Genomic DNA, 27,841 nt, shown 5'->3' with positions numbered 1-27,841 from the left:
TCTACCTCAGTTTGAAACTTAACCTATTAATTGTGAAGTCAGTCTCTTTCCTTCTGACTTGTAGAGTGATACTTACAAACGTGTTTGCAACAGAAACTCAAAATGCAACATTAAATATGAAATAGTTCTTCACCTTGCCTTGTATATTCCCGCCATGCTTTTCACTGAGCAGTCTGGCTGTGTCACCCAGCAATCTCTAAATATGGGAATCAAAAACTCTTGTTTCATCTCCAGTGTTGTGAATTGACATTTATTTGTATCATCCAAGAGCATTAGGTTGCAAACTCCAAGCGTGCTGCATATTTAGCATACAAATAGACAAGTAAGAGTGTGGGAGAAAGGCATGCACTAAACTGATAAAGACATCAGCTTGGAGTGTGTATTAAAAATGAGTTTCAGTAAATTAAACGTTATATATTAGAAGAATTAATCTTAAAAATTGCTGGTACCGCTAGTCTGTTATTATTCTGATACGAATTTAATTCCATTTTTTTTCTTGTTAAACTCAGCATTCTAAATTTGCACTTCTGTTTGAGATGATTAAAAATCTTGATAAAGCCAATCTAGAATTACACGATAAAGCACATTACAGCTGTTCTTTAATTATAATGAGTGGTGGGCACACCTTTAATCCTTGAAAGCCATCTAGTACCATTAAACTGTTGTGTGAGTTTGATTATTCCTGAATCTGAGTTGTATTTACTATCTCAACAAATCTGAAGCATTATAGTTTACTGCTGTGTCCTCAAAATAGAAAAATGGACCAAACCCTGTACCATTTACCTAGGCAAGACTATTCCTGCCTGAGAAGGAACTGTAAAAGCCAATATAAATATAATGCAATTAAAATCAGTCTGTGAAAACAGCCATGACTGCTGAGGAGAGAGGAATATGTTATCTGGTGCTGGTTGTTTGCCCAAAATCTCCTAATGAGTTAAAATGAAAGTAATTAAAAAAGAGGCTAAATGTCAAGGAAGAATTTTGCGAGCAACTATTCCAAAGCCTGCTACTAGCTTTAGTCAGCGAGAAGTGGGCTCTCTGTCACCTTAATTTATGAGACAAGAAATAGATTATTAAAAATGTCAATATGTAGGGCTCAGATAGATGCATTTCCTGTCCTTTCTGATTTTTAGCATCTCTATGGTCTTAATAGTGAACTGGCCCCATGAGATTGAGCAACAACCATGAGTCATTATTCAAATGTAACTAAATTATACGGTTATCTGTGTTATTCTAAGTTACCGTTTGCTTAACAACTAAATTGTTATACTTCGCTGTGTCATTGGTATTCCAGGCATGCTAGGTTGTAAACCTGTGACAAGGTCAGTCTTGTAGCTTTTTCTACTTTGCACTGGGAAAAAACAGTAGACTTTAAGGATAGCTATTGTCAATGTATTACTGCTTTGTTTTGTGTATGTATAAAAACAGATGCAATGCCTTCCTGATAATTGTGGAGAACTCTCAAAGCCAATAATAGTGTGTTAACAAGTCACCTGATAAAAGAGTTAATAGTATCAGGTAAAATTCAGCCTTAATATAAGTTTATGTAAAACAAAAGAATTATGATATGCTTACGCGTACTGAATTTGGCATAAAGGTAGGAATGTGGGAGATTTTTTTTAGAGAGAGACTTTCATCTCTTCTCGTCCAAAGTAGTTGTCTTTGCTTTTGGGGTTTTATTTGAAGTAGTTGGATGACTCCTTTGCAGCAGGAAAGCTGTTTGCATAGTGCTGTCAGTGACATCCCTTTCTTGCTATCTCTGTCTCCTGGAAGTGGGGCTTGTGAAAGTAGAAGATGAGAAGAGACTGCATTGTACATAGAACTTATGCCTTGGTTGGCTGGCTGAATTTTTCTGGTGTTTTTATGTTGAAGAAACATATAGGAAGGTGGAACATAAAGCTATAGTACTCTGGAAATAATGGAGTTAACTGCCAGGGTATGATATTAATTCAGTAACCCTGAGACGTGTATGATCCTCTCCTGTTAGTACAAACATTTCTTGCTTATAGGTCTCCTGATCAACAGAGAGCTAAAGATAAGGATCATGTGTTTTTTTTTTTTTTTTCATGAAAAAGAGTACTGTAAGAGTTTGAGGAACAGACACTTTTATAATAAAACTCTTCTGTCTCATTGAAACTGTACATTGTTAGCTATTACAACACACTGAGCAGTTTTCCTTTCAGTATTATTACACAGTGACTTAAATATGATGAAGCATTAGAAAAGATTGAATTATTTTAATTTTACTTTTTCACTAGGTCTGAAGCCATTGTGTTTTATTTGGAGGTAAATTATCCTATTTATCTTGCATGCATAAATACATTTATGAATAATGCAAAAAGCTGGGATGGTAAAAGTAAAAATTATAGACCTTTTTCTTAAAGGACTGGATTAACATCCTGCAAGAGCTTATTCAAAACCAACTGGTGCCTTTCTTATACAATACAAAAATGTGCCATTTTTGAGCTTTTGCAAAGCCATTATAATGGAGTGTTGCCAATTCCATTAACAATTCTGTACTAATGACAGTTAAATAACTGCATTGGGGTAAAAGCAGCAACGACCTGTACAGGATCTCCTTTTACATGGATGTTGTAAGGAAGCTTGAATAAAAAAACCCTGCAAAAATAGTTCCACAGGGGGTAAGACAGCTAAGTCGGATGTTGTGTTGCAACTAGAAAAGAAAAATGTTACACTCAGTGTAAAGGTAGAATAGATATTTAGCTGAAGACTAGAGAGGAAAATTAAGGATATGGGAAATTTTCAGTTCCTAAGGAAATATTAAATTGGCTGTTTCTCACAAATACTCTATTTGTTTTGGACTATGTAGCTATTAGCACAGATTTTTAGAAAGCCCAGACAAATCAGGGAGTCAGTGAATGTGTTTTCACTGACATCTCTGAGCATGGTTTAGCCACATGGGATGACAAGGTGAAGATGTGCATGTAAAGACCCAGGCTCCTCCATCCATGGCAGGATGCCCGGATGCTGTGCGAAGGCAGACCCTGGAGCCCTGACAGCCATGTGCTCGCTCTGGTGCCAGGAGCGCCAAGAGAAGGCAAGACCTAAGGCATGGGAACACAGCCAAAAAATGTCCAACTGTTGTTTCTTCTGGCCTGTGTCATTACAGGATTTCTGAATAGGTTTTTCTGTGCTCCTTTGAAGTTTGATTATAATTTTTGTACTGTTTTTACTTCCACATCAGAGGTACGCACTTTCATTTCTGCTTTGCCCAGGGAAGTGGTTGAGTCACCATCCCTGGAGGTCTTTAAAAGACATTTAGATTTAGAGCTTAGCGATATGGTTTAGTGGAGGACTTGTTAGTGTTAGGTCAGAGGTTGGACTAGATGATCTTGGAGGTCTCTTCCAACCTAGATGATTCTGTGATTAACATTATGTGATAAAAAAAGGTACAACATACTCTGGTGAGTGTCCGCACACAACACACACACATAAATAGTGTATATGTAGTTCAAATTCTGTAGCAAAACCCCAAATCAGACTTGAACAGAAGGCTATCCATCTAAGACAAGTATGCAACATAGAGTGTTAGCATTTGAAGATGGAAAAGCAAAGATAAAGAAAGGCGAATTGATTCAAACTCCCTGGCCAAGCTATTATGTGTAGTAAAATCTTCCTGTATAGATTCCTCTAAAAAGTGTTATCAAAGCCATACGTCAAGATGGAAATGATCTATTAGGTGAACTAAGCAGTGTCACGGTATATGACATGCCATTTTATAGAGCTGTTGTTTGCAGTTGCCTCTTTGTGTTATGAGCATCTTAAATCATTCTGAAGTTTCTAAAACAAATCCATAATATTTTCCTATACCTGCAGAAATACATTTATCCATATGCTACAAATAATGCACTGGATGTCAGGAGATTCTTACAGACCTAATCATAATGTTTTCTTCCCTTATATTTTTTATGGACATAATTTTAAGCATGGAATAAGAACCTGTGATGTATTAGACAAATGGAAAAGCCCCGAATGTTTTTTTTTTTTTTTTTTTCCATTTATGCGGCTCTTCATGCATATTGTTCTGTATGGTGCTGTTAAATGACATGTTGCCAAAGGAACACTAGCTTGCTGCAGAAGCAGGGGAAGGCTTGCTTCCCCATTCTCCTGCCCGCACCAACAACCCAGCATGCACACATGCAGCACATACCATGCAGGGGAAAGCTGGGCCAGGGAGCAAGGAGAGGTGCTGAGTTTCACTGGAGGGGGAAGAGCAGGGAACCACCTGTAAGCTGCAAATGGCTCTGGGAGAGGAGACGTAGTGATACAGAGTAGAGCTTGAAGGATTTTTTATATTTTTTTTTCTAGTAGTTGTTTCAGCAACAACAGTGGCTTTCATGGCATGCACTCCCAAAGCAGCCAGCAGTGCACCTCCTCTTGCCTTGCCTCCTGTCCCTGGCACGGGTAAGGCCCTGCTGCTGTAACTGTACTGGTTTATGGAGATCAAGGAATAAAGGGAGAATTGATACAACTGGAAGGGTGTCACGTTTTTCCAGCTCTGCTGGCTTAAGAAATCGTTTTGTCTCCCTAAAAATCATTGGACGAAAGCTATTGACAGAGTACTGCCATGAGAAAATCAGGTAGTCTTGAAATAGTTGTATGTATTATTTTACTTTTTCGATGTAATGTACAGAGACTTAGATACTAATGTTCTTCCATTAAGCAAGCTGCTGCTCAGATTTGGTATCCTGGCAGACAGGCTTTCTGAAAAGTAATTTACCAGTCAATTAATATCCTATACCATGAGTCTAAACCAAATGCACTTTCAAAAGGGCTTAACTTCAGAAGTGAACTTTAGAAAAACTCCATTGATTTTATAAATTAAAAATTGTAAAATTGAATATAAAGAGGCCCAGTACAGGACTGACCCACAGAAGCAATCTTTGAACGGGAACATTCTCAGATTGAACGCAGGGGAAGAAAAGAAAGCAAGAAGGATTCATTTGCAATTGACCTGCAATAGCAAAGTCGTTCACTTTCCAAATAGGATTAAACTTGTTCCATCAGCCATGACATGTGAAAAGATCATGGTTATAAATTCCATTTGCTGTAATGAATTGAAAGTGTCTGAGTTTGCAAGCAGCACTCATCATTGATGGACAGCTAGATTTGTGCAGTGTTTTAACACTAAAATTAGCTTCTACAAAATAAAAAGTACAGAAAAGGTGGCAGCAATGACAGATTTTAAAGCGTAAAAAATTGACTTTATTGTTAGATGGAAGCTGAATAAAGCTTCAAATAAATAGTGGTTGTAACCCTGTTATACAGATAACTTGCTTCATTCTTGAGGGAATGTGAACTCAAAACTGAAAAAAGGCTTTTGTTTAGGCTTCTTAACCATATTTAACAAGAATAAACACTGTTACTTAAATGAGGAAAAAGTAAAATTTTCTATGGTGTTGCTTACAAGATGTAAACAAAGAAAAAGGAGAGAAAAAAAAGGAAGATTTGAGGGATATTGAAGATGGAAGGATACTTCATTCAAATTGATTTCAACGTGACTCCCTGCTGTCAATAAAACCATATTGGTGTATGTATTCTGTATATTGAGATAAAAACTACATTCTGTGGTTACTTAGTAACCCTAACTTAATCTTGCATCAGGATCAGACAATGTTTCTTCCTTGATGCTTGCAGAACTAAATGCAGATTGAGAATCTAATCGCACCAAATTTGTGTGTTCAGTATAGACGATTTTATGAGTATTTTAACTGTGCCAATGGCCAAGAAAAAATCTCAATGGGTGACAACAGCTAATATTTGGAAGTGATTTGAGATTCTTTTCAATTGATAAGGTATGCAGCTGAAAAATAACCAAGATGGGGAGGAAAAAAAATAAAAAAAGTCAAACAGTCTGAGCTAAAAAGAGGAATCAAAATATAATAGTTTCTTAAATTACTGCAAGGTTAACATATAATTAATTTGCTAATTTTAATTGCAACCCTACAAAATGTGCTGGAAAAATGCTCAAAGGGGAGAAACAGCCAAGTGTCAGCCATGATTAACCAAGGTTACTAGCAATTATGAGGTCTCTATTAACCATGTTACGGAAATTTGTAAAAACCCTTTATAAAAACAGCACATTTATTGAAACTCAGCAGGGTATTTCACTTGCTGTACCTTTCCACTGCTACAGACTTATTGGTATGGTGTCATTTGCTTCATTCTTTTCCAGCTAAATGTTTTATTGCAGCTGAAACGTAGACTGCCTTTTCTTTTTGTTGCACACTGTTATACATGTACTAGGTATTCATTTTGATCATTTTAACGCAAAAGATTAATTATTGTTTGCAAAGTGCCCTGAACACGTTAAGTGCCAGAGAGCTGCAAAGTACCACAGCTGAACCGTGGGAACACATCCTGAAGAGAAGGTTTTTTCTTTCCAAGGTATCCTGGGACGTGCAGTCAGTAAAGCAGCAATGTTGCTGAAAGTGCCTTTTCAGTTGAGAACCTGCTCTACAATGCTTTGCATGTGCAGACGAATCTGATTTAAAACAATCAAACAAACAAAAAACCATGCCAACAACACAACGAACAAAATTTCTGTACGTTTGCTTTGCATTTTAAACAAAGCATGCTGTAAACAAATGTCTTATATGTATCAAATTCCATGATGTACTGTTCTGTTTTATTGTTGTTATGTCAGTCATGTTGAAGTGTCTGTTGTTTGGAACTGTAATAAACCATGATCCATTAAAGGAAGACTTTAAAAAGCAAAAACAAAAACCTAAAGCACTGGTGTCAAAGGAAATTAATTTCCTGGCTGGCTTGTGTTTTTCTCTGAGGCAGATATTGATGAGTGTGCAGAGGGGATCATTGAGTGTCACAACCATTCACGCTGTGTTAACCTCCCAGGGTGGTACCACTGTGAGTGCAGAAGCGGTTTCCATGACAATGGAACCTATTCTCTTTCCGGGGAGTCCTGTGTTGGTAAGCAATGATCAGCATAGTGCTTTTTTTTTTTTTTTCCGCGTTTTGCATGGTGTTATAAAGTGACTACTGAGACACTGTCCTGAGCTGTTGCTGTGTTTGAGGCTAAAATGAGAATGTAAGCAAGCGTGTCTGTGTTTGGCAGCATCCCCAGCCCCGCAGCCTGGGTGCTAGTTTAAGACGCATCACGTTTTAGAACGGTTATTACAGCAGGGAGGCAGTCAGAGATCCAGAGTGTGCCTTGCCATTTATCATAATAAGTCGCTTTAAAATCTGAAGTGAAAGCAGGCTTTCTGGGGAGCATAATAGGCCACAAAAGGGGAAGAGTTGGCTTTCAGATTTCAGCACAGCAGCATGAGAACACATTTGGTATATGTCTGTATTCCTTTGATATGTTTGTTTTGCATTGTTTCATATCTTCATCATTTTATTTTTAGAGTTATGCAAATAGCGTAAAGCACTTTATGTACTGTATTTGGAGAATAACGCCCTAAGAGCACGAAGGGAAAGGAATGTTTAAGGGGTGCAGAGGAATTTGTCTGTTGTTTCTGTGGGAGGACAAAGAATGAGGCTCCATGAGGATCTAGTGCTGGTTCTTGCAGTCTGGGTGCCCTTGACTGTCTGTAGATTTTGTGTGCCACCACAGCAAGTAAGCACCAACAAAATCATAGCGAGGTGTCAGTTGTGTTCTACCTCTGATTTACAATTTTTACACCTATTTACTTATTCTTGGAAGCCTTGTGTATAATTTCTATATGATATTTTATTATATGAGTTTAAAACAATGCAGAAAGGATCCCATTGTAACTACTGTTTTGAGATACAGGTGTACTTTTCTTCATTCTATATCCTTTCTTTGGAATTCCATTTATTTCATCTCTACTCAGTTCCATGAATTTTCTATAAAAACATTTTTGCTTTTCTGCTTCTTCTGTGAAAGACTTTGTTTTAACACTGTAAAACTTATTTATCATATGTAAGTGCAAAGGGCTCTATCTAAGATTTGAAGTATACAGTTGAAGTAAAATATATTTTTTCATATGAATATATATATTAAGTTCTAACTTGTAACATAAAGTCTAATCTTTTACAAATTGCAGCTATTATAGCACTGTGATTTAAACATGCAGAGAAAAAAAATTATTTGCAAAAGCAATATTTTGTAGATTGTCCAGCTGAACTATACTAGCTTCTTATGTATTAATACATTGTCCTAAGCTGACCAGGGAACACAACAAAATCTCAACAGTGAGCTTGACTGACGAGGCTGTGTTTAAATAAAAAAAAAAAAAAAAAAAGGAAATTGAAAAATTTTACAGCATTTTGCGACTTAATATTGAAAGTACTTTATCAAAAGTCAAAGCAACATGAAGTAGCCTTTGAAAAGCCCCGACAGAAATGGGGATAAATATCATTTGTACCATTCCTGATGTCTATCTGTGCTGCTACCATGGCGATCTCCATCCCTTTTCAGGCCGACCTTAGGTAGCTGTTTTCTGTCTAAGAAAATGCAAGACTCGGGCTGGGCTCAGCAAAAGACAGATGCACAGACAAGACCGTGGTTTGACGTGGCCCACAGATAGGCTCAGTTGCTGAAAAAGCCAGTATTGCTAATAAAGGGAAGGACACTTGGTTACCTCTGAGATAATAAAAAGAGCCCCCAGTGCTCTACATACTGTGGAAACTGAAAGGATGAGTTTTGGTGCAAACAAATTGCCCTCGTTTTGACCTGCACAGCACACTGGAAATCTGTGAGGTGAGGTGCTCTTCTTGCCATATGCAAGTTGTAAACGGAATGTGAAATGAATGAGGTTATTTTGACTAAATAGCTTCTCTGAACTATCTGCTGCGGGGTACCAGTGATGAAGAGAATAAACCAGTTTCTTTTGTTTCATTATACTGGTTAGGCAGTTAAAATTAATTGAAAGACTTTGCTAATCCATATAACAAAGAGATTTAAAACTGTGATGTTTATTTAAAAGTACAGCTAAGAAGTGGTTAAAATAAGAGATGATAGTGCATATTCTCACTAAAACTTGGTTACTTAAACATTGACTTTCATTATGTTACAGAGCTTATTTGCACGGCGGAGTATTTAGAGTCAAGGCCAGAGCCGTTCGCTCTGTTTCAGATAAAAGAGCGTTCATCTGCTTAGCAACAGCATTTTGGCCTGTTATATTTTGCGGACTGTTTACTGAGATCCTAGTATGTACCTGAGCTGGGTTTGGCTCAGTGCCCTTCAGTATGTATTGAAGCATTTCTTCCTTCCTGAAGGACAAATCTTGGAGAACAATAAACAGGCTAAAAGCATAATAAGAATTAAAAATAAAATAGGTAAAAAAAAAAAAAAAAAAAGACAAACCAACAAAATAATAACAACGTATGAAAAATCATAAGACAGGAAGGAGTACTCAACTCTGGCAGATAGTCCAAAGCCTGGGCAGGTGGTTGCTGCTGCTGGATGCATTTGTATCTCTCTCAGAAATTCCCCTTTCCCTCTGTTTATGTGGAGGTGGTCTTGGTGCTGACTTGTTGCTTGCAGGGTCTCATTAGTGCTTGCAGAACATTTTAAAACATGTATACATTTGGGTAGCATTGTGGTAGCTCAGGGCTTCTAAAAGCTTTACCTTGTTGCCTGTAAGAGTGGAGTTTGTCACCTGGCAAGGGACAAATTTGTAAATTAGGAAAGTCATAATATTGTATGAGAGCTTGGGCAATAAGGATGGATGACTTAGCCAGGGCGCTTCAAGCTTCAGAAAATTCTTTATTGCTCAAAATATCAAGCATAGACAGCTTTGAAAAGGGAATATATTTCCACAGCCACACTTTTATAAAAGATGTCAGTTTCATAAAGAGATGGTAAGCAGGCTCAAATTAAGAGAATGTAATTTAATTACCAGCAGTAGCGTTTTTATGAGGCACTGGCCTTTCACAATATGTTATTAAGAATACTGCTTGCAGACAAAAGGCAATTGCTATAACTAAGATGCTACCAAAGTTTCCTTGGCAATTAAAATATGTAGCCTATAGTTGCTGTGTTTTTCTTTTTCTTTTATTTTTTTTCACTCTTTTTTCCTTTCTTAATAGGGATTTTGCTACACGTTAAGGTAAACACACAAAAATGCTTTATAGAGAACTATGACTTGTCATATGATACATATCCCAGTATTAACAACAATCCACAGATATATCACAATCCATGTTGAAGCAACTGGCATACGTTGCTGTTTCCCTGCACTAAGTGCCTGTTGACAAACATTATTACCACATAAGGTAATTACCCTCACTGTTGAATTTTTCGTGACAATCTTTGAGATTATCAGAATCAAAAGAAGGTAAAAAAATGACAAAGAAAATGCTGTCTTATGAGAAGTAAATAGCGTGCCACAAAGCTCACTCATATCTGCAGGAGAAAAATAAAAGCAAATTAAGATAAATTATACATACTTATCTCCATCTCTCTTTAAGTGAGATGCTTCTGGTCTGTAAAGAACTGTTCAGGCCTGGAGTGCTGAATTCCTGATTCTTTTTTTTTTTTTCCCCTCCCTAAAATGGTTTCATTTTCCAAGTCTTTATGCTGTGACTTGCAAGCACAGAGGGAACAATGAAGACAGTGGTCTCTGTTGGTTGTCTTTGTCTTTTCTTCAAGAATCAGTGCAAACTTTGTAGGGAAGCTTAACATGGATCCTCCTCCCACCAAAAAAACCCACAGGATTCACCGTGTTTAGCATGCTGAAAGGTTGTATAGCTCAGCCTAACTGCAGGGTTAGAGTAGCTGTTGCTGGGATATGAAATCTGGAATACAGTAGGATGGAGCAGCTTGTGAGAGAAAACTCCATGTGTGTTAGTCTCCCATAAAAGCTGGGTGCAGCAGTGCTTCAGGGTTAAGTCTGAACAGTTTTAAAAGCAATCACTGAAGCTTTAATATACTACATGGTACGCTGCAGTGTTCTCTGTTTCCTAGGTTTGAAAGTGATGGAAAAGCAGTTCTGTTCTTTATTATTTCTTTACTGTGACAGTGGTGAGGCACTGGAACAGGTTGCACAGAGGAGCTGTGGATGCCCTATCGCTGGAGGTGTTCAAGGCCCAGCTGGATGCAGCTTTGAGCAACCTGGTCTTGGTGGAAGGTGTCCCTGCCCATGGCAGAGAAGTGGAACTAGATGGTCTCTAAGGTCCCATCCCACTCAAACTATTCTATGATTCTATTGTGCCCCCTTTTTCTGTCAAACAAAAGGCTAGACCCACCCTTCAAAAATCTTCCTGTATGCCTGAGAATTGCTTTTCTGCCATTAGAGAAGTGGTATGTAGACAGAAAGGTTTACATATTGTGCAGAATATCCAAGACCATCTCTAGAATCTGCTGTTTTACAACTTTATTCTGCTTGTAGACTTTAGTAAAACTCATAACGTCAGTCTCTACAAAATGAAAAGAGTCTCTTGCTTACTTTCCATTTAGTAAATTCTGATTCTTGTGTTCTAGGAGTTTCATATCTTCAAGGTAATTGTGCTTAGTCATTTCTGTATTTCTAGAAAGCATTAGTAAATCCTATGTTCTGAATCTAATTTACCATACAGTGTTCTTTAATACATCATTATGTCTCTGTAGAATAGAAGTACTATCATAAAATTTCTAACTAAAAAACGAATCTGTTTAGTGATTTTTCAAAGATGAGTCCAAATCACTTTGTTTGATTTAGGAGGAAGGCAAATACATTATTTTGTGACAAATTGCATGTGAAAAATGATTTGTCAAAACAGTGTTTAGTTAACTTGTACACACTTGTTTGGGAGCTGAGTATACATTTTTCACATCACATACTGTAATGGTTTAATGTACCATAACAGTTAAAATTAGCACATTAGTAGAGTTCTTCTACAACAGCTTATCATGATATTACAGAGCACCACACTGCGTGACATGCTTGCACACATTTATTAAGGTGCTGTAGAAAAGTCACACCATTAAAACCTGAATAGCCTGGAAAACTAAGAAATGAAGGAACTAGGGATTGGTTTAAAATTTCAGTGAAACCTAGTTAACCAACTTGTGTTGATATATACGGTCATGCTTGTCTTCCGCCCCATTCAAATGCAGTGGCTATGGGACCTCTCACAATATCTGAAGCAAATTACTTCTTGTTACAGCCAAAAAGGATGAAAAAGGAAATTGCATCTCAGGGGATTATTCTATTCCATTTTGATTCTGCTTTCTTGTCTGCCCATGTTACCAAGTAATATTTATGTATTTCAAAAGCATATAGGAAATAAGCATGTCTTGGATAGTTTGTTTTCTTCTTTTTTCCCATCCACAAAATGTCACTAGTTGCATTGCAGCTAAAATACGTATCAGGTACTTTTTGCTGTACGCTTGTTTAGAGAAGCACAGATTGAAGGTATTTGAACAGTGAAGATCTTGATCAGTTTTATGATAGTCTTGTGCAATGTTTGAGGTGGCATGTCTCAGCAACAAACACTTTGCTGCTGGTGGTATATTGTTGATATAAAATAGCAGAAGGCTAGCTTTACAAAGAAGTTTCTGATTATGGTCATTTCTGTTCTATTCTCTATTTTCACCACTCTATTCTCTCTTGAAGAGAAACGGTGTTGAGGGGAGAAGTGAAGCTCTGCCAGTTTTACTTGAGTTAGTTAGTGGTTTATGCCACAGATTATCTCAATTTAATGAATAATCTTGCAAAGTCATACCAGGTATGGAGAGGAAAATGAGATGGTTTTCACAGGTTTATAGGCTACATGGAAGAACTAATTCCCCCAAAAGTCAAGAAAGACTTCTTGTTCTTGTGTTATATATAGGAGTAAACTATGGCATGTCCATGCTGTTTTGTATATGTACTTGTCCATTGTTCTTAAAAGTTGCTTAGTTTTATAGTTGAATATTTCATCTTCTGCCTGGCATTGTTATAATGGGCAGTAAAGTTTGTGTACGGTTTTGCCTTGTCCTTCGTTAGATGTTACAGTTTTGGGCCAACGCCTTCTGAGAGCTGTTGTGGGAAAGCAAATGAAACCTGATGGGAGTGTGGGGAATTTGAGCTGAGCAAGGATTTGAATAATATAAAAATAATCTGTATGCAAAAGCCTTATCATACAATTTTCATATTCATTAGAATATTGTTTTGGGCATGTTCAGAATTTTAAACTATGCTAAGTTTTCAACAGCTAAATAGACACATTGATTCCAATTGTTAAAAGAAATTGCACAGTAAATACAAGCACTTTGTTCTATGTTTTGCACAGCCATCTACATGCTCATCTCACATCAATATGAGCAATTCCATGTGATCTCCATTAAGCTAAAATACTTTTTTAAGCTAACTATGAGCTAAAAATATGGGAACATGTCTTCTTTTTTCTTCTGTATCTTTTTTCTTTTTATTTTTTTTTCTTAAAGAATGAAGGGGACAAAAATACACTTATAACTTATTTTCCTCAAGTTACTGGGAACACTGGCTGTTTGTTCTGACTTTTAGAAATGCAGTCAGTGACAAGAAAATGCTGCCAAAGGGAGGTTCTCAGAAAATTAGCTTTATTAAAAGTTCAGCTGGAAATGAGTGTAGTGTCCAAGCGTTTTATATTTGATTAATGGCTAAAACTTTTAAATAATAAATGCCGTAAAATAATAAGAAACCATCATTTGCATAAAGAAAAAAAAAAAGAGCAAACTGAGTAGCAATTAGGAATTTATGTTCACGCTATGTTACTCAGCTTTTCTTGATGGCTTACTTTGTAAAGAATGTCCCATTTATCAGGTTGGGTCTCTGTTAATAGGGGCATCCTTTTCATGTGTGCTAAACCTAACACAGCAGCAGCAGCAGTACATAAATAGGGTGCTCTTCCCTTTTGGATATATATAACATATTAAGTTGACTTCGTGAAGTATGAACAGGTCTGTACTACTGAGAATATGAATAATGTTAGTTTCTATAATTGCTAACATCTGGCTTTCCATAAATCTGTTAAATTACATGGAAGCCAAATTAGATTTCTGTGTCATAAGTAAAGCAATTACATGGAACTCTGTAGGCAATATGGCATTATATTCATCTGTGAAATCCTTTTAGTTTTGAACTGTGAAAGCTACCCTTCTAATTTGCACTGTGATCCTGCTGCATACTATATATATGCTGCTCAAAAAGCCCTTAATATGGCAAAGAAAATATTGGCAATTGAATATCACTTTGTGAAATCACCAAAAAGCGAATGTCGCATTTATGTCTTGATCTTCAACAACAACAACCAAAGAAATACAAGCCAAAGTCTATCAAAAGGAAAATAGGGTATTTTAAAGAATATTTTAAGCCTCACTGTAGCTGTTTTGATAACAGTTTAGTCATAACTCTCTTCATGGCCTTTACCTTCTGTGATACTCTGGCACCTGTTAATCAATGAACAGCAAGTTTTAATTTCTCGTAGTGCAATCCCTTTTACACCACTGGTAGTGGACCTTTCAAATTCTCAGTAGTGCTATGGTATGCATTAGAGCAATTATGTTCTTTTTTTGGTGATTAAGACCATCAAAGCAGCAAAATGCATCAATTTTAGGGAAGTCTGAGTGATGAGCAATTGAATCAAGCTATCAGGCCACTGGGAACATCTCTGACAAAGGACTGGCCCCCAGCCCAGGAGTGAAGCCCTTCTGTGGTGTAATTGCCTTCTGGCTTCCCTTTTGGTCTGTGAGCAGAAAGGAGAACAGCAGTTTTCTCATGCCCTAAGCCCCAAACTCTGTTGTGGTGGCTGATTTTGCTTTTGATCAAACCCAAGGACTAAAACATTTCCAGTTGTTCCTGGAGCATTTGTGAACTGAAACCAGCAAGTTTACTATCCAGGCCAGAGGAAATGTGGTGATTTGGTTGTTAATAGATAGTTTCCTTCAGCTAATTGAGAGAATTCTTAATGTCTTTATTTTTCTGGCTTTCTGAGGAGATGACTAGTGAATCCATGGCACTCTACCCACGAGGTAGGGCAGCTAGCCATGAGATCCCACTTCATTAGAGTTTAGGTAATTTTTCTTCTTTAATTCTATTAAATTTTAAAAATTGTTGTTTTAGAGAGGAATTAAAAGTACTCTTGGGTAATATTGTGAAGAGTTATAAATTTCACCCTAGCAATAAAGGCATTTTAAATGGTAAGCGTGAGGATTCTTCCTTGTAATTTCTGAATTTGTACAACACCCTTTTGGAATTTTCATGATAGAAATCCTCAGATACTTGTAAAGGACTTTCTTCTCTAGCCTTCTTCCCACCGTTTCTTATAGCTTTCATTATTAATGTTGCAACAAAAAAGCCCCACCAGTTTACTGGTATTTTATCTGGACAATCTGTCAATATATTGTTTAAGAGCAGTCCAAAGTTATTTTCTGAAAGAAATACCTGCTTTCCACAATGTGTTTATAAAGCTCATGGCTTTCACTGCAAGAAAAAGAATGCTGTATAAACTCCCTAGGTAAATCCGTATTGCATAATTATATGTTACCCTCCAAAAGCAATTTTAATGGGGTACTGTAATTCACTTTTCTCCAGTGTATAATGATTTTCTTTTGTTGCTTACTTCTTTGTGTCATTGCTAAATCATGGTTTTCCCACATAGCTTTTTTTTAAGATTTTTTTTTTTGTTCTATAAGGTGCCTCTTTTTTTATTTTATCTTGTACTTTTAAATTCTCTTATACCTTCCAGCAATGGGAATAAGATGCAGCTGATAACTGTTAGTGTGGAAACGTTGATCATGCTAGGAGCTTATGAAGAATAGTGCCTTTCTGTTTTGGTGTAAAATCCAGAACAGAGAGTGGTCCAACAGATGGAAGGTAATTCTCTTCACTAGTTGCCCGTGACTGGAAAAACACTATACACCCTGTTCAAGTTCATCAGTGATATATAGTTCCACTAGTTCTGTCAGTCTCAGCTTTTATAATTAAGCCTGCTGGTGATAGTTTAAGAATTCTTGGTGGAATCAAAACAAACAGTAGATAAGTTTACAAAATCAGCGTTTAATATCTATCAAATACATACGGAAGATGTCAGAAAGAAGGTACCCACCAGCAAGGCAGATGACTAATAATTAATATAGAAATAGCATTTGCCCTGTGAAACCAAATGTCCAAAGTATTATAAATCTGCTGTCTTGCAGATATCGATGAGTGTGCCTTAAAGACCCACACCTGCTGGAATGACTCAGCCTGCGTGAACCTGGCAGGAGGGTTTGATTGCCTCTGTCCGTCTGGACCATCTTGTACCGGAGACTGTCCCCACGAAGGTGGCTTCAAGCGGAATGGGCAGGTGTGGACCCTGAGGGAGGACAGATGCTCCGTTTGTTCCTGCAAGGTGAGATCCTGGTGTTCTGGATTTCAGGAGTTCTTTAATTCTCTGGGCTCATGTCAGACACCCCATATTGCAGTGCCACTGGCATTGGCAAAATGTTAGCCTAAGCCCAAGGCGCTGAGGCAGAAGGTAAGCTCTGCTGAGGGGCACTGAAGTTGTGACTGGGAAATTTTTCTGGAACAGTCTTTTTTCCTTTTGTGCAAAACTGAACACAACTGAATAGCAGCTAACACTGGAGGGCTTCTACCGTGTGTCATCCTGTGGGCCAGAGCCACTCAGGGCATGCCTCTGTGAGGTTCTCACATTGCCCTTTAACACAACTTGCAGGCGATCAATGTGCTTATTCTAGATGTTAAAAACGGTTTTCAATTTCTGTTTCATACGAATATGCATCTCTTAGGGCAAGTACTGTATGTAGCCAACAGTGGCCCTCTTGATGGTGTTGCCCTTTAGTTGGAATACCTATCAATTAACTTGACATGATTCCAACGTTAGAGGACTTAGCAGTAGGCACTAAATTTCCTCCAGTGGAGAGGGGTGAAGGCCAGCTTTCTCCTTCACATCCCAGCTTGTCTCTGTCAGCAGTTCTCCCCCCTTGGGCAGTGCAGCATTCTCTGCACCTTTGGAGAAGCCAGGCACAGTAGAAGTAGGTCTACTTCAGAAATCACAGAACAGTTTTTTCTTTATTTTTTTGTTATTATTACTGTTGTTGTTGGCCACCCTCCCCCCCCAGAAACTGACCATTCTTTTCTGACTGTGGTAATCAACTTAAAAGACCATTTGACTCTCCTTTCTTCCTTTTCACTGTTCTAAAGAGGGCTGCTGTCAGTGAAACCACTAGAATTTTAGAAAGGCACCAATTTGCAAAGTGGTTGATCTTTTATGGCCACTTTGACCTGATGTGTTCATAGTACTGGTACTATGTACTATGTAGTACATAGTACTATGCTTAGATACAGCAGGAACACTATTGGCTCTTGCATCTGTAAAATGAAATTTTGGCCACTGTGAAAATCTGAACATAAAGAATGAGAAGTAGCCTATCTGTCCCCTGGTTGTGAGCTGCAGAAGCTCTAGAGAGTTTGGAGGGGTGATGAGGGACGAGGTACTTTGAAGTTACGAGAAGCTGAAAGCCTCATCATTTCTGTATTGCAGTAGTATATCAGAAGGGGAAATCAACGCTTGAGAGTGAATAGAACCCACAAACCTCAGCACTGTTTGGGGCTCAAATGGGAAGATAATCTTGTTAGTTGCTATATTTTTTACTTCAAGTAGCCTTAAGTTCCCTAAAACTCCTCCCTTCAGAAGCTGAAATGTACAACTCCACTGAATACATATAAAGCTTTTATTGTAATCTTGGGGAACAGGCTGGCTTATGAAAGGATTTCTAGTCAATAGAATAAACAGTTTAATGTATGTGAAGACATCTGGTCTGCCTTTGCAGAGCTATAACTATTAGTATTCCCATTTTAGATTGCTTATTATTTGTTTTCTTTGCCATTTCTCATTGCGCTTATTTCTTATGTTGAATGCCCTTATTAGTATATGAAAATACACAAAATGATTAACTAGTACATAGATATTTTAAAGTAAGCTTGGCAGTGTTTGTTGCTGTGACTCTTCCTTTATATCTTCCTCATTTTCCGTTTTTTTTCCTCTGTGAATTCACATTTGCATTTTATTTCATGTCAGTAGCTGCCTTGTTTCAAGAGCCAAATTCTTTGCTATAGAACAGGGAAAACGAGGAGAGCTCTGCCTCCATCTTATCCAACCAGAAAGTAAAGTCTTCTCTCAGTATTTATTGAAATTATTATTGAAACATATTTTATAAATTGTGGTAGCTCCCAGTACACCAGACTTCTCAAATCTACTGCAGGGCTCTACTATTTTCATGTAGTTGCATGGAGGGCTGGTCCTGCTTGTCCCTTTTGCAGCTTGCTGATTTTGGTGAGGAAAAGGGCAGAGTATAACTAAATCATTCCTTGTATTTCTTACTCTAACTTTGAAATGATCCTACTGACTTGTTTTCTCTTGGAGACAAATCAGTGTTTCACCTTTAAAATAATGTTTTCTTTTAGCTTTTGTTTTGGTATAGTTATTTTAGGAAAGGTCAGAGGGATGTATGTTGTGCAGTGGCTGGAAGACATGGATCCTGTCTTGAAAATATTTTAGCTTCAAATGGAAATTGAGTAGCATGCTTAACTTTGAAGTTCATTAAGTAGTGCTATTTGTGGAGTAGAATGCTGTCAAATACAAGAAGTTATATTACTTCAGTAGTATACTGAAGCAGGTGTCATTATGGAAGCACAAGGGATTATTCCAGTGTTCCATCAGATCCAGTCTCTTCAAATTGTCCTCATTCACCTGAATGGGGACAAAGTTTACATAAACACAAACTCTTGAAACTTAATTAGCTGACTGTATAATTAATGTAATACCTTAAGTATGTTTGATGCATCCTCTTCAAGTATCTTCCTGAACTCTTGTGGATTTAATGCACAAGACATAAAAATTTGAAGGGGAGTGGGTAGTTGTTCCCTTCTCCCAAAGGCGGGGGGGGAAGCATGGCTGTATGGTCTGGCTATATGTGGGCTTTTGAGTCTGTCCCCTAATTCAGATAACCCTCCATTCCCAATGTGAAAAAAGTCTGGGAGGTAAGCACAGCACTGGGAATGGTGGGATGTGCAAAGGTGAAGGGTGTTCCTGATGGTGAGAACAGCGAGGTGGTTTGGTTTGGTTTCTGCAGGGTCTGACTTCTGTCTGGTCGGCTTTGGGGTTCTGTGAAAACTTGAGTCACCCTTTACATTGATTCTCTTGTGTGTCAGTTTTTTCCTTGGTAGGAATAATTTTGTGTTCATATCACTGATGCTTCTGAAACATGTAGAACTGCTTCAGTGAGGAAGGCTGAGAGAGAGGTACTAACAAGATGCTATATGTAATTATCCCATCAAAATGAAATGAATTATTTTCTGTGTATTTCTCAGTTTTTGCTATCAGAAAAACAAAACAACCAAAAAAGCCCAAACCACAATGCTAATATAGAACTGCAAAGACAAAAGTAAGATGTAGCTTAAGAGGCTTTATGTCACTGCAGTATAGGGATAAAAATGTTTTTTGAAAGGCATGGAACTAATGAGGTTGTAGATAAAACACAGATGCTTAAATAATAGAGATTAGCAGTGTATTATTAGCAGTATATTATGATTACCAAAAGGTCTCTGGCAAAATCATCAAGCTTTGTCAGTGTTCCGAAATACAGAGAGTGAAGGCAACGTAAAAGGTTAGCTGCTCCCCAGAGGTAACAGCACAGTAGCTCAGAGTAGTGAAGTACCAGCACCATCACCAGCTGAAAGGGGAATTTGAAAAATAATCTTGAAAGCTTGGAAAGTAAATTGGGCTCAGGCAGACAGGTTATTGCTAGTCATTATTAATCAGCACTCCATTATGGAGAGAAGAGAGACTGCCATTGTTGGCGGCATCAGGCTGCTGAGACACCTGGCACAACTCACCTGGAGCTGGTCATCCTGGCAGAGCATTTGTGCTGGACTTCTGCTTGATGTCCTCCCTCAAAAGGGTGAAAGATACTTGTGCCTTTCCACCTGTGAGAACAGAGATTTGGTCATAACTTGGCAGTAGGGAAGATTTTTTTTTTTTGTGGGTTTTATTCCCCATGCTGCATCTGGACCTGTCCAGCAGGTGTGGGTAAGGAACTGGGTCACAGGCCATCTTCCTTACTTTGTGATTTACTCAAACTGCTGAGTAGGGAAGCAAAGCTTTATTTATTACTATGGCTTCAGTGAGGAATCAGCCACAAGTACGGAATCCTTAGTTATCTTAATTTGATGCAAAGCTGACTAGAGACTGTAAGGCAGTCTAGCCTTATGCCTTGTGGCTAGGAAAAGCACTTGAGAACCATGTTGAGCTAGCATGTTTTCTGTACTTCTGTAATTCTACGTTCTCTTTAGCTTTCCTTGTTAGGCATAACATTTTAATCATTCTTATAACAGAAAGCAATATGTTAATCAATCCAAAAATACTATGAAATGCATCAGTGATGCTGACTGACATGGGCATTATGAGTCAAAATACATTCCTCAAAATAGAAACAGAACAGCCTCCTCCTATGTTGTATGCTGAGGTTATGGCTTTTCTGTCTGCCTGTGGAAAAGACATCTGGGCCTGCTGTGCTTCTTTTTAGTAATCACATTTTAAAAGATTCAAGAGGAAATAAATTTCTTTGCTTTGATAGGTATCCCTTTTTTTGGTGGCAATGAAAAAACTTGTCCTGCTTACATCAGATACAGGTTTATAGATTCAGAACAAGGTTCTGCTGACAATATGAAAAAACTCCATTGAAGTGAGAGCAGTTGTTTTGCAAATGGTACAACTGTGGTTTATTCCTCTCTCAACACTACCTTCAAATTGGCTGCAGGTGATGTTTTGTTTGAATAAGGAGTAATCCAATTATCTGCATTAAATGCAAAAGAATTTAATGTCAAAACTCTTCAATAATCTCCTCATTGTTAACTTTGATTTCAGTTCCAAGTCTACATGTGGCATATCAGTATGTTGGCTCACCTATAGTAAATGCTATAATTTCAAACACAATAGCTCCCCTAGTTTTCATAACTAGAATTTAAATCAATTTAGCTTTCTCTGATGCAAAGAGAATATATCCTTTCCTCTTTACATGCTGAAGCAAATCTTCTGTTTATCTCACACAGTTCTGTTTAATAGCATTTAACAAAATATGCCATCCAATACAGTAAGTAAATATTTAGCAAAATCATATTTTGGAGAGCCTGTGGAATACAGGCCCTCTTTAGTACATGAACAGAGTTATAAGGAGTGGTGATAGTTTGTACTCCATTTAGCTTTATGCTGGTGTACAGTAGGTCCAGATATGGAACAAAACCAGTTGTGAATTCAGAGTAAAGAACGATTAGTATCACTGTGATTTTGCTGCAGGGTGCTACTATGAAGTTAAAGGGACCACCCTCATATCTTCCATATATTTATTCAAGTTATTTTCTTCACAATTCCACACTTAGTCAAAATAAAGCTAAACAAATATTGCATGTACTAAAGAGGCTACTGGTTGGAGAGTTTGTTGATGTAACTAATGAGAAAGAAGATTGTTTCACATTTCATCTGAGGTACTGATTTATTTTAAATTCAATTAGTTACAGACAGAAAAACACCACTCACATTCAGACAGCATTGAATCAGTGCACTGACAGAAACTGGGACAATACTGGTATTTGAGGTATCACAACTTGCATGATCGAGTCCTTATGTCGGTTAACATCTAATACATTAAGAACGTCATATTTTCTGATATGCCAAAGACATGCTCTTTGATATATATAGTGTGGGGCTTTTTTTGGGACACTGATCTGGGTTGCTGTCTGGTGGTTTGTGGTTGACAGCAGGGCAATGTGTATTTGCAGGATGGGAGAATTTTCTGCCGGAGAACAGCCTGTGATTGTGAGAACCCCAGTGCTGATCTCTTCTGCTGCCCAGAGTGTGACACTCGCGTCACCAGCCAGTGCCTCGACCAAACGGGGCACAAGCTCTACCGCAGTGGGGACAACTGGACCTACAGCTGTCAGCAGTGCCGTTGCCTGGTATGGGCAAAGTGTTTTGGAGGGGAGCAAGAATAATGATTGTCATTTTTAGCAAAATGTACTTGGAAGCAGGTTGTTTGCTCTCTCTTCACCTGCTTTTTAGACTAAGAATGATACTAAAGCATTTATAGAGCATGCACCAAATGACGCACCATCAGTTTTCTTCCTGCTGCTGAATAAGTAGGTCTAATGACTGAAAAGAAAAGCTTGACAAAAGCTTGGAAACCTTGACACTATATTAACTTTTTTTTTAGAGTGCTTGTCTACTTCTGACAACTTTTATAATGTCATCTGATCTTTAAATAATTTTTAAAGATTCTTTCACATGTGATGGATTTTGATGGAAGTTTCAGTTTTTAATTGCAACAGCTGATGTACCTGTCTTATCAAAATGGACAGGGCAATTTTCTTTTTTAATTCCGCAGAAGTTGGAAATGTGGAGTGCCAGTGCCACGTGGTGAATTAGAAAAGAAAAGAAAAAAAATAATAAAGAAAACCAAAATTACTAGACAAACATACAAAATAAAGAACATTCTTTTCTCATTAAGCACTGTAGATTATCTCCCTACAGCTTTAATTTTTGCACAGATATACTAATTAGTGCATCAGTGAACTTCATTAAAATTATCAATTTTCCATGTATAGCTGTCTGTATAATATTGTTTTTACATGTGATATCAATCAAGAGGAGTCTGAGCATCAGGAAACAAATTACATTCAAAGCTAAGTTACTGTTAAGAGATAATTATCTGTAACATAGAGCAGTAAGTATTGTATTTTGTATTCTCCTAAGATGGTTTTAATGTTGGCAAAAGAACAGAAAGAAACATTTGCAGACAGCAGCAATGGCAAATATTAAATGTGATGCATTTTACAAAGGATGCTGAGTTTGTGGTCAGCATTTCTTTGCCTAATTTTATGATTAGGTTAACAAACATACAGAACTAAAAGACACTGATTCAGTAAATCAGTGCTATATCTAAGGTTAGGTGCAGTGTAGATGTGTAGATGTTATCAACATCTGAAATGCTTACCAAGTTGCCTAATGCAAGTTTAGTGTAGTTTATGCTCAGATCCTACAGCAATACTCTACAGAAATAACTGCTTTTTTTTTTTTTTTTAAAGTTAAGTTCCACTAAGTGGAACTAGTTAGATCCATGTTCAGTGCTTCTCACACATGCTAATTTAGATCTATTTGCAGTGTTAATTTCCTATTTAAACAGTTGCTGTGATTGCACAGAGATTTTATGTGACCATGCCCTATAAGGGCGTAAGTCTGCAAGGCCATCACTGCAAAAATTGTAGTTTATGGAAAGTTATTGTAAACCAGTATTTAATGCTGTCTTAAAAAACCCCAAAGAACTGAAGTTCTCTTCCTATAGTGTTTTTTTTTAGTCAAGAAACAAGAAAATGATACTCTGCTACATTTAGAAAACTTCGTTTCAGTATTCAAATATGCAGTTACGTGATCAACCAGGCTGAGAAGCTGATCCATTAAATCTATTTCAATGCTGGCGAAAGAAATGTTTTCCATTTGACAGGATGCAAAGTTAGCTAACAAATGGAAATGTATTCAGTGAGCTTTGTTTCAATTTTTACAGGAAGGGGAAGTGGACTGTTGGCCTCTTTTGTGCCCCAATCTAAACTGCGAGTACACAGCCATTTCAGAAGGAGAGTGCTGTCCCCACTGTGTCAGTGACCCCTGCCTGGCTGACAACATCACCTATGACATCAGGAAAACCTGTCTAGATGGCTATGGAATTACAAGACTTAGTGGTGCCATATGGACCATGGTGGGATCTCCTTGTACAACCTGCAAATGCAAGGTATGATGGACAAGGTTGAATGGTAATGGAAATGATTGTTACTACATAAAAACAGGGTCATTTTCTGCCCTTGGAAGCTCATATTCAGATTGCTGTGAAGTGAATCAGACCTGAGGGCAGAAAAAGTAGCATACCAAAAAAATGTGTCTTATGTGGTCTGCAGGGTGGAAATAGAACAATCTGTGCTTGTTTTCTTCAAAATGTTAAGCACAGCTATGTAATATCCTAGCACAATTTACAGACATTCTGTTGGCGAGCCTTTCAGGCATTCTTAGTATGAAACTAGGCTAACATTTCAATAATTAATTAATGCGAATGTTTATGAAAATGTCTTTTGCAGGGCTGGTAAGCAGAGTCAAGAATACTAATACAAGTTTCACCAGCAAGTATACAAGTAGAAACCCCATAAGAAGGCACTTCCATAAGAGAAGTGGGAGGGAAATATCATAGTTTCTATTCCCTATTAGTTTCTATTCCATTGTCATGTATTTTGTCCAGTGGCTCTAAGGCAAGAGAACAGTCTGTCTCTCCTTTTCCATGCAGTGATGATCCCACTGGGCTACTTTTTTATGACCCCTCTTGCTTACTATCCCTGATCTCAAAAATTTTGTATGGTTTTCTAATCAGTGGGCCAGCATGAACAGGGAGAGAGCAAGGGCACACCTGCTTTATTTGCCACTCTCTGAGTAGATCAGAGAGGTCACTGTGTAGGGAGTACTCTAACCCATAAGTATGTACATAATGAACACTGCCACTGCCAGCAGCTTTCCAGAGAAAGGGTAAAGGCAATTGTCTCTAAACAAGGTAGATAATGCAGAGCAGTGTGTGCCAGGAGGAGCTCCAGGCTAGCAAGGTCAGCCTCCCCAAAGTGCCTGCTTTGGGGCTGCCCTAATGTAGGAGGGACCAGGACTTTAGAAAAATTGTTTTCCAGCATTTTCTGGGAGTTGGTTCAGGCATTGTTTCCCCAGCTGTTCTCCTATCACAGTGTATGCAGTGTGAACCTTGTGCCTGGATGCTGCACTTCCCCATTTACTGAGCTTACAGTTTGAAATTGTAACCTTTATGGCATCTGGTCTGGTCCACTAGGTTCTTGCTTGCTCCTGCCCTTTGCCACAGTTCACTGCCCTTCAGCTGTACATGAGTAAATGTTTTAGAGGCTGTGGTATAAGCAGAAATGGCAAAATGGTCCAGATTAAAAAGTGCAATTTTCTGTAAAGTTATTTCTACATTTATACAAAGGTGATGCTAGTGATCCATAATATGGTGTTCCTCAAAAAACAAAAAAAAAGTGAATATCAACTAATTTCTAAGTGGTCAGGAAAAAGCATCTTAAGGTAGTTGTCACCAAAGCCAGTCGCTGTGGATTTAAGGCTGTAGTAGATATATTCTGTTTACAAAGGACTAATAAAAATCAGATGACAGTATCCTCTTTGCTGCTATTTTCAGACTCCATGGAAGCTGAACCATGGATTCTGTGCTTTGTATCACTCTAAGTGAAAACTGATCTTCTCTTGCTTTTTAACAAAAAGTAATGAACAGAATTATGAAAGTACTGCTTTGTATTACATAAAATATTCTTGTGTTCACTGTGGGAAACCAAGCTGTTTTTTCAGGGCTGTAAATTATTGAAGTTAGCTTTTCTGCCGTTCTTCAGAGTTTTTCATATTGATTAAACCAAGAATCTGAAAGATGGGCATATTTCAGAAAAATTGAGAGCTTCCCAGTATGGATCAGATTAAAGCTCTCTCCGTTAACTTTCTTGCATGGGACAAACCAACTCAAATCATCTTTGTTGCTGTTGTACTGTGTTCTATCATGAGGACCACTGAGTTGTTTACAACCAGATTTGTAGTTCAGGTTAGTTCTGTCTGTTGCTAGATACAGTCTGTACAGAGAGAAAAAGAACAGATAATTATAGTGCTACTTAGAAAAGCAGCCTCCTTAAAAAGCCATCCCTGTTGGGATCTACGAGGACAACCTGGGATGATGGCTTAAGCAGGTGTTTTTTGTGTGCAGTAGAATTACCTGTGCCAGCTACGATCCCCTTTGCTCTTTGTAGCTTGTTCTGCAGCAGTGATTGACACCTGCTTGTTTGTCTGTGCAGAATGGGAACGTCTGCTGCTCGGTGGATTTAGAGTGTCTCAACAATAACTGATGTACTTGGACTGGACTGTGCTGGGGGAGGAACAATGATGAAGTTAACATCTGAAATGAAGCCGTATGCGTTGGTGTTTTATACAACAGACAATTACCAAAGTCTCCGCATGAGGAAGATGTTTGGGAGTTGCCTTTGGGACCTATCACTATGCTCATCCTTGCTAGCCTTGTCCGGGTGACTTACAGTACAGCGCATATAAGTCAATGGTTGTTAAAAGTTTTCAGTGTTGTAAATTACACACTTTTCCTGTCAAGACATTTGCAAATATGTTTAAATTATTTCATGGGTAAACTAATGCTGTATTTTTGTTTTAATTTGTGTATTGACAACATGATAGAAATCAGCTCTTCTTCCTTTGGATCTAGATTTTACAAATGAAACAGCCTGTTGTGGTTTTGTCCCATGATATCACATACTTAGTTCCAAGGTCCCTGTCGGATGTATTTATGAAAATATGTATGTATGTACAGTCAAATTGCATAGTAATTATATTTCACATCTGTCCAACATTTTAAAACATTCAAAGGTATATTTGATTGGACAGAATGGAAGTAATCAAAGTCTGTCTTAAAAAATATAAAAATAAATGCCATGAACTTAGTGAAACAGCAAAAAAGCACTTTCTTTTCCAAATGTGTGAAGCAGCAGCAAGACTCCTATGGTGAGAAATGGTACTGAAAATTTCCACCACCATTTCAACACATGTTCAGAAAAGAACCATTAGTCTTTGTCAGTGTTCTGTTTTGCAAGAGAAACTACAAATGCTGCAAAAGGGTATAATTCTTCTGAACTGTGCAACGATAAAACAGTCAGCCTTAAGATGATATAATTTAAATTGACTAGGTTAGTTTTTGCTGTCAGTTATAACATCATTGATTAGTTCAGAGTTTTTTCTTTTTTGTATTTGCAGTAATGATGATGTCCACCATTCTCAGTTACTGCTACCATAACGACAAAGTGCAGAAGCAGCTCTACTAGTGACATGCGGGACAGTAGACCTTAACGCTTGGTAACTCTCATTACCCAATTAACAGTTCAGAAACAGATTTTCTCTTTTCTTATTTTATGACATTTAAAAATATTTAGTTTTTAATTTACCACGCACACGGTGTCTTTTAATACATAAGTTTAGAAATACAAATGAAAACTCTTAGCCCTATATTGAGGTTAGAGTTTAGATTCTCTTCAGCTTATGTCTATTTTTTTCACGAGGCTAGAAAGTTTGTGGCATTAGAACAAGAATATATTTCTATGATGATAGTACCTACAGCTTGAACATCACCTTTTTAACGTGCTGTTGTGTTTTGTTCTGCTCATTTGTGTAGTGTTTTTTGCTTTTCATTTAATTAAGCACTGAGTATGTGGAAAAGAGTGCAGAAATAAGTATAGTGAATACAGTCTGGAAAGTCAACATTTGTGAGGTTTTCATCGTTTCATGCAGAAAAACTGAAACAGATAAATAAGAATGAAGTGTGACTATAAAGTGAAAAAATTCAAGTCTTTTAAATCAAGTACTATCATGTTTCTTATAAGGAGAAAAGTGGAAAAATATAAAAATGACTTGCTATCATTCAGATAATTTTATTCCATTTTTTAAACATTATTTGTTTTATCTAACAGGTCTGTGTGGTAAAGGTAAATTTATTTTCTTAAAATACCCCATCATTTTCAGCTACTAATGTATTTGACTATATTTGCATTGCCCTAATGATTGTATAATAAGGGAAACAGTTGTGTTTTATATGATACTCAAAGGATGTTTGTAAATCATGTCAGCTCATTTTGTATATCACATTGTAAAACCCAATGGTAATTCAGTTGGATGAGATATCCAGTGGGCTGAGATATAAAGGGGAATGATTTAAAACTTGTGGGCATCTAAATAAACTCCTATGTACAGATAACTTTCCTTTATTTTTATTAACAGAATTTTAAAACACTAATCACTG

At 37.5% G+C, this 27,841-nt stretch overlaps 1 protein-coding gene across 6 annotated transcripts in view; it reads left to right on the top strand.

Moving 5' to 3' along the window:
- Window positions 1-27,793, top strand: part of NELL1 (neural EGFL like 1) — a 292,350-nt gene extending 264,557 nt beyond the window's left edge. For 3 of the 6 annotated variants that reach the window (XM_083838068.1, XM_083838067.1, XM_083838066.1), the window contains exons 16-20: window positions 6,811-6,951; window positions 16,091-16,284; window positions 21,732-21,908; window positions 23,510-23,734; window positions 25,839-27,793. In XM_083838068.1, the coding sequence (XP_083694194.1) occupies window positions 6,811-6,951; window positions 16,091-16,284; window positions 21,732-21,908; window positions 23,510-23,734; window positions 25,839-25,889 (788 nt within the window). In that variant the 3' untranslated portion in view covers window positions 25,890-27,793. The remainder of the gene's footprint in view (window positions 1-6,810; window positions 6,952-16,090; window positions 16,285-21,731; window positions 21,909-23,509; window positions 23,735-25,838) is intronic. The other 3 variants (XM_083838069.1, XM_083838071.1, XM_083838070.1) reach the window with 3 other exon arrangements.
- Window positions 27,794-27,841: the final 48 nt, after the last annotated feature.

The sequence above is a fragment of the Anser anser genome (assembly GCF_964211835.1).
Source record: "Anser anser genome assembly, chromosome: 5".
Lineage (NCBI taxonomy): Eukaryota > Metazoa > Chordata > Aves > Anseriformes > Anatidae > Anser > Anser anser.
The sequence above is the reverse complement of the archived record's forward strand: the minus strand, read 5'-3'. Positions and strand labels throughout refer to the sequence as shown.